Here is an 11,880-nt window from a genome sequence, read left to right on the forward strand (position 1 = left end):
AAGGGATCACCTGGGCCACACACCTGGTAAGTTGATGGCACCTGTAGAATCTAGGTCTCTATCTGTTCCTTACTGCAGAGGGATTCTGTGCTGGGTGTGGCCCCCACCCTCTGGAAGCTCATGTCCACCATGCTGAGTGCTGTGAGGACAGGAGCCACGTCCAATACCCATGCAAACCACCCCCATGCAGCCCAGGGGACACTCAGGAGCCCTGAGGACAGTCCGCTGTGAGCCTTCCATCCAGTGGGTGACACAAGATGGATGTGGCCCTGCACTGTGCAGGGCCCAACAGGGCATCCGCAGAGTGGGCAAGGGGAGGGGGTCATGGGGGTGGGCAGGCCTGCCCTGGACCCTCTGAACAGGCGGTGGTGGACAACTCTGCTCTAGAAGGATGTGGAGGAGGGCGCTGTCCCTGAAAGGCCCCTGGGGTCTGCACCCCAAGACCTTGGTCTGAAGGAAGAGAGCAGGGCAGATGCATCTGGGGGCCTGGCTGGCCCCATTCTGCCCAGAGTGGAATTTGAGATCCAGATGGAAGCCAAGAAGAAGGCAGTGGGGTGAGTCAGTTCGGTGCTGTCCGGGAAGATTAGATAAGGAGGAGGAAGAAGGGAGCCAGAAGTGGGGCAAGTGACTATCAGAGCAACAGCCAAGGGAGGAGGACACCAAACTGGGGAAATCCCCAAGGGTCCCTAGGCAGCCCCTCCCTGATCTAGCCAGCAAAAGAGGGGTGGAGGGGGAAACTGACGAGCTCAGGTCACACAACAAGTTAAAGGAACAGCTAGTTCCAGGCCCCAGGGCTCCTGACTCCCAGCCCAGCACAATGGCCACCACCCCCACAGATCTAGGCCAGACTCACGGAAGTCCACTCCCAAAGCAGGCACTGTCAGAACTCTGGGATTGGCTGGTGGAGGATGGAGGCCTCGGATTTCCCCTCCCCAAATACCCAAAGTCACATCCACTAGGTGGGGATGGGGAGAAATGTTGGGAGAGGAACCCAGGTTCACTGGCTGGGATCACTGGCTCATTGGAGAAAAGAACTTCACTTCTGCATCCCTGCCAAAACATCCATTTACTTGACCTCTACATGTCTTTCTTTACCAAGGATCTGCCCTGAGCTACCGAAGGGATCAGTATATGAAATTTAAAACAAGCAAGGCTTGGGCTTCCTAGGTGGCGCAGTGGTTAAGAATCTGCCTGCTAATGCAGGGGACACGGGTTTGATCCCTGCTCCAGGAAGATCCCACGTGCCACGGAGCAACTAAGCCTGTGCGCCACAACTACTGAGCCTGCGCTTTAGAGCCCGTGAGCTACAACTACTGAGCCCATGTGCTGCAACTACTGAAGCCCACACGCCTAGAGCCTGTGCTCCGCAACAAGAGAAGCCACAGCAATGAGGAGCCCACGCACCACAACGAAGAGTAGCCCCCACTCACCGCAACTAAAAGAAAGCCCGCGCACAGCAAAGAAAAGACCCAACACAGCCAATAAAATAAATTAATTAATAAAAAAAAAAGCAAGGCTCATCCCTTCAGAGAGCTTAAGTCTAGAAAGGACAGTAAGCCACACACTCAGGGAACGCCCAAGAGTCTCTCCAGTGAGGAACAGAGGCAGCAAGAGTGACTAAACTTGGCCCAAAGAAATAAAGGCCCCTGGCCAGGGCACAAGCCTTCAGGGTGCTGTCTCTGCCCACAGGCCCAGGTTTCTGGCTCTCAGCACTGGGTGGGCTCTGGTGAGTCCTGGGGGTCTCTGTTAGGCCAAGGAGAAGAGGGATGGGAAGCAGGAGAAACAATAGAGAGCTGAGAAAAGGTAGAGAAGAGAGGCAACCCTGGGCGACCCAGCCCACCCTCACCTCACAGGTCGGCCTTCTCCTGCCCAGGCCTCCCTCTTGCTCTCCATCCCAGGACTGGGCTCTCAGCCTGTCCAACCTGACATAGTAACTGAGGCTTACACAGTAACTGAGGCTGGAGGAGCCTCAGCAGGGCAGCCCTGAGGCCCAGGCCAAGCTGCTCCACACCTCTGAAGGGCTCTCTGGGAAACAGAGCAGCAAAAGCAGCCCTGATGACTCCAGAAAGTGATACAGCCTCCCTCGTATCAGGGTGGGGAAGAAAGAGGCGGGGGCAGGACGTTGTTTTAGATTAAAGGAGACTTAAGAGGCATAAGAATCAAATTAACACGTGGACCTTGAATAGCCCCTAATTTAAAGAAACCAGGGGTCAAGGCCAGACTGAGAACAATGGAGTGTACTGGACTACAGATTAGGCATCGGATGCTATTAGGAAATTACTCATTGGTATGATAACAGTACTGTGGTTACACAAGAGCACAGCCGATTTCTAAGAGATGTAAAATGAAGGATGTAGGGATGGAAAAACGCAATGCATGTAATCTACCATAAAATACTTCAGCAAAAAATAAATATAGCAAATATGGCAAAATGTAAACAATGATTTAAGTCTAGGTGATGGGTATATGGGTGTTCTAAAAATGGTCCTCTCTACTTTTTTTTTTCCCTTTTGGCCACACCACGTGGCATGCGGGATCTCAATTCTCCGACCAGGGATCGAGTCCATGCCCCCCGAATTGGGAACTCAGAGTCTTAACCAATGGACCACCAGGGAAGTCCCTCTCTCTACTTTTATAAATTATATATATGCCTCCAGTTGGCAGTAAGGGGTCAAAGGGACAGCATAGGCCAGAGCCATAAATGTTCGGTAAAGTCCACCCATTGCCAGCAGTGGCAGCATCTCTGAGACACAGACTTAATTCTCCCGCTCATGACCTATATCACCCGTCACCCATTTCTAGACTCAGACCCTGGAGAGCAGGCTCTCCTGCAGACTGGAGGAAGGGAGTGATGGCTGGCTGGCTGGCTGGCTGGCTGAGTGACGGGAGAGGGATTTGTGAACCAAATATGTACAGGTGTCTGCCTCAAACACCTGCAGCTACCCCTGGGCTAAGATTTATGTTTGCTGTCTCTTCTGGCTCTGCCCACCTGCCAGCCAAACAAATATGTACCTTTACACACCACAGGGATCATTTTACTCCCCCACTCAGTCCCCTGCAAGGAGTCCCTACTCTCTGTCTCAGTACCTGGAAACCCCTCTGCCATGTGTCCTCCCCCGCCCCCCAGCCCCAACCCACACCCCAGGTGCACTGTGCTGTCAATGCCCAGTCTCATTTCTGCGCTGGTGTGAACGGTCCTGCCGCCGCCTCTCCGGTGGCGTGGCAGGCTCCTGCTGGGGGACAACCCCCACCCCCACCCCCAGTAAGTCGTTTCGCCCCGTTAAGCCAGGGGTCCTGCCTGCAGCAGGTTGTAGGTACAAATGCCGGGAACCATTGCCGCCCCTGGGCAGGACCAGCGCGACACTTGCGGGGGGTTCGCACCTGACATTCAGAGGCCTGTCTGGATGAACTTACTGGAGGTTTGGGCTCTGCTCTCCTCCCCTCCCCCCAGGCCTCCATCCCTCCTCTCTCACAGCCCCCACTTCCAGGGAGGCGCCCCCCAGCTCCACACAGGGTGAAGTGTGGTGGGGTGAAGTGTGGCAAGCAGGCCTGGGGGTGGACTGGAGGAGACATGTGCTCAGCTGTAATCAAGAGTAATGGAAACCCAGACACCTCCCCCTAAACTGAGAGCGGAAAGCTGCTGTGACCTCACCCATCCAGCACAGCACCCCACCCCCAAGCCTCCGCCCCACCCACCCCACAGCCCCACTGGGCCAAGTCAGGGAGAGGAGGGAGGGGAGGGGACTAGGGGTCAGGAATGTAGGGCAGGGCAGAGTGTGAGCAAGTGGCTACAGCAGGATTCTTTAAAGCCCAGGAGCTGCAGGCAGCCTGGGTCCCTGGAGTCCCACGCTGGGACCTTGGGGCTGATTCTGTCCTCAGGGAACCCCTACACGGCCCCTCTCTCCACTTTACCCCCTCCCCATAGTGGCCACCACACGCAACCTGGCCCAACCTCGCGGGCAGAGGCTGGTCTTACTCCCCACACCCCCAGTACAACACTCTCAAACTCGCGAAGTGAAGTGGGCCACACCCCCGGGGCACAGGGTTCTTCGTTTACACCTCCTCCACCACCAGAGTAACAGAGTGCAGAGTTAGAGCCAGCAAGATAAAAGATGTGCCTTGGGAATTCCCTGGTGGTCCAGAGATAAGGACTCCGTGCTCTCACTGCTGAGGGCCCAGGTTCAATCCCTGGTCAGGGAACTAAGATCCCACAAGCCAATGCGGCATGGCAGGAAAAAAAAAAAAACGTGTCTTCCCTTTGATCTCAGAATTCCACTTCTGGGAATCTATCCTGAGACGATAACTGGACAGGTGTTCGGGCATGCATGGACTAGGATGTTCGGTGCAGACTGTTTAGAGAAAAATTTCGAGACAAGCTGAATGCTCAATACTAGAGCTGCTTAAATAAATGAAGGTACATCACACCAGGGGATGCTCTGGAGCCACAACAGTCACAGGCTGGCATGCATGGGAAATAGAGGATTTGTATCCGCCAAAAAGACAGGATACAAAGCCAGATGTGCAGTTCAGTATCGTTTGGTAAATGTTTATTTGTGTGCATAAAAGGCTAGAAGGCCCACATAGGCTAGAGGCTGTCAGTATAATCACAGCGGTATTACAGGTAATTTTTTATTTTAGTCTTTCAAGTTTTCTCCATGGAGCATATATTATTTTTTAATCAGGAAAAAACACGTATGGAAATTTCCTGGCGGTCCAGTGGTTAGGACTCAGCACTTTTACTGCCGGGGCCCAGGTTCAATCCCTGGTTGGGGAACAAAGATACCGAAAGCCGCGGGGTACGGCCAAACAAATTAAAAAATTTTTCTTTAAAAAGAAAGAAAGAAAATATGTCTTTTCCAAAAAATGTGTTGTATGGATTGGCTAGTGGAGGCTGAGACCATGCCTTGGGGCATAGGACATCTCATTCCAGGGAAATCACAATCAAATGAAAGCCAAGGGCAGGTCTGAAATCTGCCAGTGGAATGTGGTCTGTACGGGAGGGGCAGCGCCCCCTCCTGGAATTACAGGTGTCTCAGAGACTTAAGGCTCAAAGGGCCCTTACAGACCATCTCTCCCAGCTCTCTGCTGTACAGACTAGAATAGGCTGGACTCTGTCTTGGTTACCACTGATTCCCCAGTGACTAGAACACAGTGCGTGGTACACAGTAGGCGCTCATTAGATGTTCACAGAATGACTTAATGAAGTCTGATGAAGGCTAAGAGACGGGCTCTCTGGACCAAGGGGTAGGCAAACCCAACAGCTAGGCTTCCTCACAGCCTGTCAGCCTGGGAGGGCCCTCAGAAGGGACCCACCACCCCAGGTACACATTAGAATCACTGGGGAGTTTTAAACATCCAAACCTCAGACCCCACCCCTAGAAATGGTAATACAGTTAGTCTGACTTGGGACATGGGAGCTGGAATTTTTTTAAAGACCCACGAGTAGATTCTCAGGTGCAAACAGAGCACCTTAGAGAACAACCAGGCTGATAGAAACACGCTGAGAGGCAGGGCCTTGCCAAAATCACCCATCCAGTTAGTGACAAAGCAGGCCCTGACCCTGGGGACCTGGGGCTTCCTCCCCACTTACCTCCACATTTTCTGGGTCCTGACCTCCAATGCCCACCCTCCTGAGGAGGCAGATCAGGCTGGAAGGTGGACAGGGAACCCCAAGGGGAGGGCCCTTCTGACCCTAATCCCTGTAATCACCCAGCCCTGGGTGACACAGGTGCAGAGGCCCTGAGAGCCCCCGAATGGTGCTCCGAGGCCCAGCCATGCCCGGGCAGAGGCATCTCACAAATCCTGGGAGCTCAACTGCAAGACCCAGTTCACCTGCACGCCGCAGCTTAGCCCAGTGGTCTGGGGGCCGCCGCTCTGGGCACTCAAAAGAGACCTTCAAGGAACTAGACGTGAGACCCTGAGGGGCCCAGCCCGCACTCAGGGCCAGTTCCCCACAGCCACTGGCCAGGAGCCATAGCAAATCCTTCACCTGCAGTGGCCCCATTCCGCCACTGCAGCCCTGGCCTGTGCTGCCCCCCACCCGGGGGGGGGAATGAGGCAGTGTCCCTGGCCATGCCCTCCTGCCAAGACCAGGCGTGGGCCTGCTTTCTCTTCCTGGCTGAGGTCTCAACCTGCTCCACGGTCCACTCCCCAGACCCCTCCCGTCCTCCCCACCCAGAGTTAATGTACAATCTTCACCAGGAGCTCTAATTACCCAGGCAGCTCTAACTGGCCCCCTCCACTTGGCTCTGCAGAGCCCAGCTGGAATCTGAAGGCTGCCCCAGACTCCCTCCTCCACCAATGCGCCCCCTTCCCCACTCCCAGCTGAGCCAGCCCCACTGTCCACCAAGGCTGCCCCTGTCCTCATCAAATTCATTTCCTCCAGCCCTTACCGGGCACCTCTTGGGCACCAAGAACTGGGAACTCAGTCAAATCAGCCTCCAGGATTTACAGGCAAGGGCACCAACAGCCAGGGTGAAGGCAAAGGGGACCGGAGTAGAGGATGGAGGCAGAAAGATTCCGGCGAGGATGGAGCAGAGAGTGAGTTACCTAGGGCAATGATTCTCTTTAAGGCACCAAATCCCCTGGGGCTCAAAATGCAGATTCAGATTCAGGACGACAGGCAGGGGTGTGAGATTCTGTATTTTCTAACAAGCTTCCTGGTAATGCTGACACTGCTAGACCAAGGACTTTGAGCAGCGATGCCTTACAGTGTGTAGAAACCATTCTTTCATTGAGTCAAGTTCTGAGAAGGCAGGTGCCCAGCACAGTGCCTGAGTGGATGCATGGGGTAATTAATCAGGCAATCCTGGCAAAGCGCCCAGCCTTAGAGGGCCCTACAGAGAAACCTCCAGCTCATCGTAAAACGACACAATTAACACTGGAGAGGCATTTGCATAAAGCAGTGCAAAGCACCAGGAAAAAGGGGTTAATTCTGCCGAGGTGGGGGAGGGGGGCTGGATCTCACAAAGGAGGCCACCTTGCACCAGGTCTGAGAGGGTGGGTCAGATTTACCCAGGTGGAGACTAGCTGAAGGGCGGGGGCGACACAGGAGCAAAGGTAAAGAGACGGAGACAAGACCGCAAGCGCGGGAAGGTTCCAGGAATCCCAATCCGGGTGGTGCTCCCGGGAGTGTTAGGGGTGTGACGGTGGAGGTGACAAAAAAAAAAAAACAAACAGAAAGTTAAGTTGGGGCCAGCACATGCCAGTGCTAGAAGGCCAGACTGGGAGGGTGGGCATGCATTGGCGGGAAGCTAGGAGCTCTTGGAGGTGTTTGCACAGGGAACCGGCCCCGGGAGTAGAAGGGCTCTGGGTGGTCACGGGGCCCAGCCTCAGGATCAGACTGGACTGGAGGAAGCAGCTTCCTGGGGCAGGAAGGGCGAGGGCAGGAGGGAGCTGTGCTAGGAAGCAACAGAGGGAATCCCTAGTAAGGGGATGTGGCCTGTGCGGACGGCAGAATAAGATGTTCCCCTTGATTCTCTTAGCTCTCACAGATGTGCTCAGCCCTGAGCCCGGCACTCAACAGAGACGGTGCTCATTTCCAAAAAGCCCCCAGCATGGTTCCGACACCAGGAAAGGGGCTTCCACCATCTGCCCCGGCCTCCCGCACAGCCTCCACAGCCCCCACAGCCTCTGCTCCCTCACATCATCACAGGCGTTTACTATGTGCTGGCCCGGCCTCAAGCAGCAGCCTGGCCAGCGGGGCACGCAGGACCCTGGTCGCCGCTCTCTGGGAGAGGTCCGCACAGATGCCAGCTCACCCCCATCCTCTGGGAAACCCAGCAAGAGAAGTCAGATGTGGCCGGGAGGGGACATCTGAATGGAGAGGGGAATGACAAGGCCTGGCGGGTGCTGAGATAGGAGTGCAGCTATGCTGGAATTCCCAGTCAGCGTCCACCCCTCGTTGGTTGGCTGAGCCAGTCTGCCAGCCCTCCCGATCTTTCCCACAAGACTAAAGCTAAACTCCCAACAAGACGCCCAGGCAGCCAGGTGACTCCCGCCTTCCGAGCTCAGGGTGATCCAGCCCTGGGCTGAGGGTGCCAAGGCTGGTTCCTCCAAAGCCCCCAGGGAGGAGGCACCTTGCAGCTGCTTGGCATCCACATGAGTAAGGTCAGCAGAAGAGGGTGGGTTTATCCTAAAAAAAAAAAACCGGCTGGGTGTGGTGGGGAAGAAGAGACCATTTAATACAAGTCCCCAGACTAAAAATGTGACAAAGGTAACAGGCCCTGCCCTGCGGCTGGAGAGGTGGAGAAACTACTCTACCCCGCCCCCATCCCCAGCGACTCCCCCAACTCCTCCTCTGAAGATAAACCCCTTCACTCTAATTCTTTCCCTGCCCTATGCCAGCTTCGGGCCTGGCTCTCTCCAGGGACCTGAACTGATTCCATGCTTATCCAGACCCTGGGGGGTGGCGGCCAGAATTAATTAATGTTTGTAAAGTACTCCAGAGATCCTGGGACCAGAGACCCAGGGGCGCCAGATGAGCTGCTCAGGAAATTGACACGGAGAGGCGGGGAGAAGGGGGCGGCCGGCCAGGACCTGGGACGCCTGGAAGGCGAGGGCTGCGAAACACTCCTAGTGACGGGCGGGGGCAGGAGAGAGCTAGGAGGAAAAGGTGCGACCCTTCAAAGGTGCGACAGGTCTGTAACTGGAGGACTCCGAGCTCCTGGCTGAGCCTGCCCACCCCCCACGGCTCCGCCCCAGCCCTGAGCCGGTCACGTCCAGGCCCGGATGCCTTTCCCCAACTAACGCCCCAACCACCCACCTGCCCGCGCACAGGGACCACCTGCAGAGGAAGTCTCTGCCTGCCCGCCCCTTCTGAAGAACGGCGGGCGCGCCAGGGTGGAGGCTTCGCGAAGGGGGGCGCCTCCAGCCAACTCAGGCAGAGCGCCCGACTCCTACCTGGGCAAACATTTCACTTCCTTTCTCTAAAAGAAGGAGGCGCGCCGTTGCCCCGCTCCTTGAAGCTGCGGGCGTCCACGTCCTCTGTCGGCGGGAGGCAGCAGGACGCAGGCCACGGGCACCAGGGCCCACCGCGCCCTCTCCCCGCCCGCGCCCCTCCTCCAATCCGGCTCACTCACCCCAGAGTGCTGATGAAGCCACTGACGGAGCCCTCGGCGTACAGGGAGACGATGTCCCCGATGTGGAGGAAGCTGGACATCTCGCTCATGGCTGCCGCCCTCCGGGGAGCCGGGGCGGTGGGGGACGCCCAGGGGCGCGCGGCCAGGCTCGGTGCGGAGGGCGGAGAGGACCCTGGAGGCCGAGAGGGGCGCGCCCCCACCTCGGAGCCGGGCGCTCGGCGCGGCCGCGGCGGGCTAGCGGCCCCCGGGGCGGAAGGCGGCGCGGCACGGCCCTGGAGCCGGCGGTGGCGTCCGGGTGAGGAGGTGCCCGCGTTTCGGCGCACCCGCCGCCCGTCCGTCCGCCCGCCCGGCCCGGCCCGGCCCGGCCCGCGCGTACCTGCGGCGTAGAAGAGCAGGAAGTCTGGGGCCGCCACACACACATGCAAATCTCGCCCGGCAGGCAGGGAAGCCACACCCCGCCCCGCACCCGGCGGCGGCCCGCCCGCCGGCACCCACGTGCGCCGGCCCGCCTCCTGCACCCCGCGCCCCTCGCGCGGCCCGTCCCGGCCTCCCGGACGCCCAGCCGGCCGCCTGCCCCGCGCGATTCCGAGGGGTCCCGGGGCTCCAGCGGACTCCCGGGCCGGATTTCCAGTTCCGGCGAGTCCCCAGCCAGACTCGCGGAACAGACATCCCCGGGAGGCCCAGCCGTAGTGGGGGCTCCCCGCCCTCGAAGTTCCCAGCACTATGTACGCCTCGGCCCTCGGGTGGCTGAGAGCAGCGCCGGCTCGCGAGGAAGGGGAAGTCCGGCGGCCCCGCGGGCGCTACCTCGAGCCGCGCGCGGAGGACCTGCCCCGGAGCTCCCTGAGCGCGGTCGCCCTTCGGCCACCGCGCCGTCTCCGCGCCCAGCTGAGAGCCGTCTCGCGCTGAGAGGCGCGCTCATTCCTTCGCAGCGCAAATCGAGATTCATTTTTCTCAACGTGAACAGCCTTTTCATTGCACAATAGAAAGTGCTGGGGCTTCGAGGGGAAATGAAGCAATGGGGGTGGGTTTTGTTTTTTTCTCTCCGCATTCCTGTGTACAAAGAGATCCAACTTCCGAATCAGTTCAGCCGCTCCCTCTCCAGGAGTTGGCTCCAAAACTCCAGGCTGCTTCTGTCTTTCTTTTAAGGGGGGTGGGGGGACAGGAGTGAAAACTACCTTCGCTAGTTTAATCGCGCGCCCGAGCGCCAACAAGGACAAGGCCGGTGCCAGCCCCCTGGGAGCGACCCGCGGCGGTGTCGCCACTGAGCTCTTTCTCACGAAGTCCTGCCCTCAAACGCACGTCCCCAGCTCGCCTACTTTCTGTTCTGTTCCCGGGTGTTTGGGTGTTTGCTTCCTAGTCCTTTATTTTAGCTTCTGGGATAAAGTGAGCACTGCTACCCCCACTCGATCACGCTTGTTCCCTTCCGACCCCCCACCACACCCCACCCTGACTTCCTGGGAAGGGGGAGGCTTGTCCCTGGGAGAAAGGGAGGAGGGGACTGAGGGCTGAAGCAGGAAGAAGAAAGACCCGGGGAGGGGTGAGAGAGAGAAGAACAGAGACAGCTGCTGACCCAGGGGGAGGGAGAGAAGAGCCCCTGGGCCTGTGGCTTTTTCACAAAGACCCCTAGAATGTGGGAGAGGAGGACACCTCCGGGACTGCTGACTTCAGTGTTTTACAGTCTTTTCACCAGGACCCACAGTAGCAAATAAGTTTTACATCAGACCAGTCGGCACCTTCATCTATATCTATGCAAAACAATAGTTTCACAAAACAATACTTACCCTTATGACCTGTGATTGCACTCTGATATTTTCTGTTCTATTTGTGTTTTGGTTTGTTTTTCTAATACTGATTGTGAACCACTAAATTGCTCTTTTAAATATACCAAATGGGTTGCAAATTGCAGTTGGAAAAACCTCACCCAGGCCGCTCTGCCAAAAAGAGATGCGCAGAGCCCAGAGGAGAACCAGACCTCCAGGTCATGCAGCAGGCTGGTCCATGGCAACTGGAGCCAGAAGCCCAGCCCTTGACCCCCAGCTCCTGACTTCAGCCCAGTATTCTCTCCACTGCCTCACACTGCACTGGAGCCTCAGCTGTCCATCCCCGGAGCCTGGCTGGGAAGGGCCAGGCACTAGAACAGCTTTACTTGCTCCCAGAAGTCAGGCGTCCACTGCCTTTCCTGCAGAAAAAAAGGGAAACATGCATGCGCTCCATAAGCATTTATCAAGGGCCTACTATGTGCCAGGCTTCTGCTGGGTGCCAGGCTTCTGCTGGGCACCAGGCACTGAACAAGCCACCAGCCTCAGCCCAATTGCCTTTTCCCCTTCCCCAGACAGTGATGATGAAAAGGAATGTGCTGGAAACACCCCCTCCAGTGGCTTCACTCTGGACACGTGCCGTCCTTGCCCTAGCCACATCCAGGGATCCATGTCCTTCCTCTTCTGAGATTCAAATGGATGGTTCCATAACTCAGCCAAGGTCTTACAGCCAGGATGTGGAGGTCAGGCCTATCTCGCCAAAAACACATGCTGCTGGTTCTCCCTCCACCCCCAGATCAGGAGTGCTCTGAGCCTTTGTCCTTCCACCAGCCAGAAGGACTCACAGGCCAGGAGCACACCTGTCATCCGACTAAGAAGCCCTAGTAGGGGTGTCCTGGCAGCCTCCCAGCACACACTGCTTCTGTGTATTCCTCTGGACCACGACATCCATGCTGTGTTCCCAGAGGAGCCACCTGGGCTCCAGACCCCCAGTCACCTGCCTCTGAGAAATCCATCCACTGTAAGCGCTTTTATGTATCTGG

General features: G+C 57.2%; 1 protein-coding gene across 5 annotated transcripts in view; it reads right to left on the reverse strand.

The window, feature by feature from the left end:
- The window catches only part of ITPR3 (inositol 1,4,5-trisphosphate receptor type 3), a 75,244-nt gene extending 65,788 nt beyond the window's left edge, over positions 1-9,456 (reverse strand). For 4 of the 5 annotated variants that reach the window (XM_057699914.1, XM_057699915.1, XM_057699913.1 and 1 more), the window contains exon 1: positions 9,081-9,456. In XM_057699914.1, coding sequence (XP_057555897.1) covers positions 9,081-9,169 — 89 coding nt within the window. In that variant the 5' untranslated portion in view covers positions 9,170-9,456. The remainder of the gene's footprint in view (positions 1-9,080) is intronic. The other variant, XM_057699917.1, reaches the window with a different exon arrangement.
- Positions 9,457-11,880: the final 2,424 nt, after the last annotated feature.

Source organism: Hippopotamus amphibius, chromosome 11 (assembly GCF_030028045.1).
Source record: "Hippopotamus amphibius kiboko isolate mHipAmp2 chromosome 11, mHipAmp2.hap2, whole genome shotgun sequence".
Lineage (NCBI taxonomy): Eukaryota > Metazoa > Chordata > Mammalia > Artiodactyla > Hippopotamidae > Hippopotamus > Hippopotamus amphibius.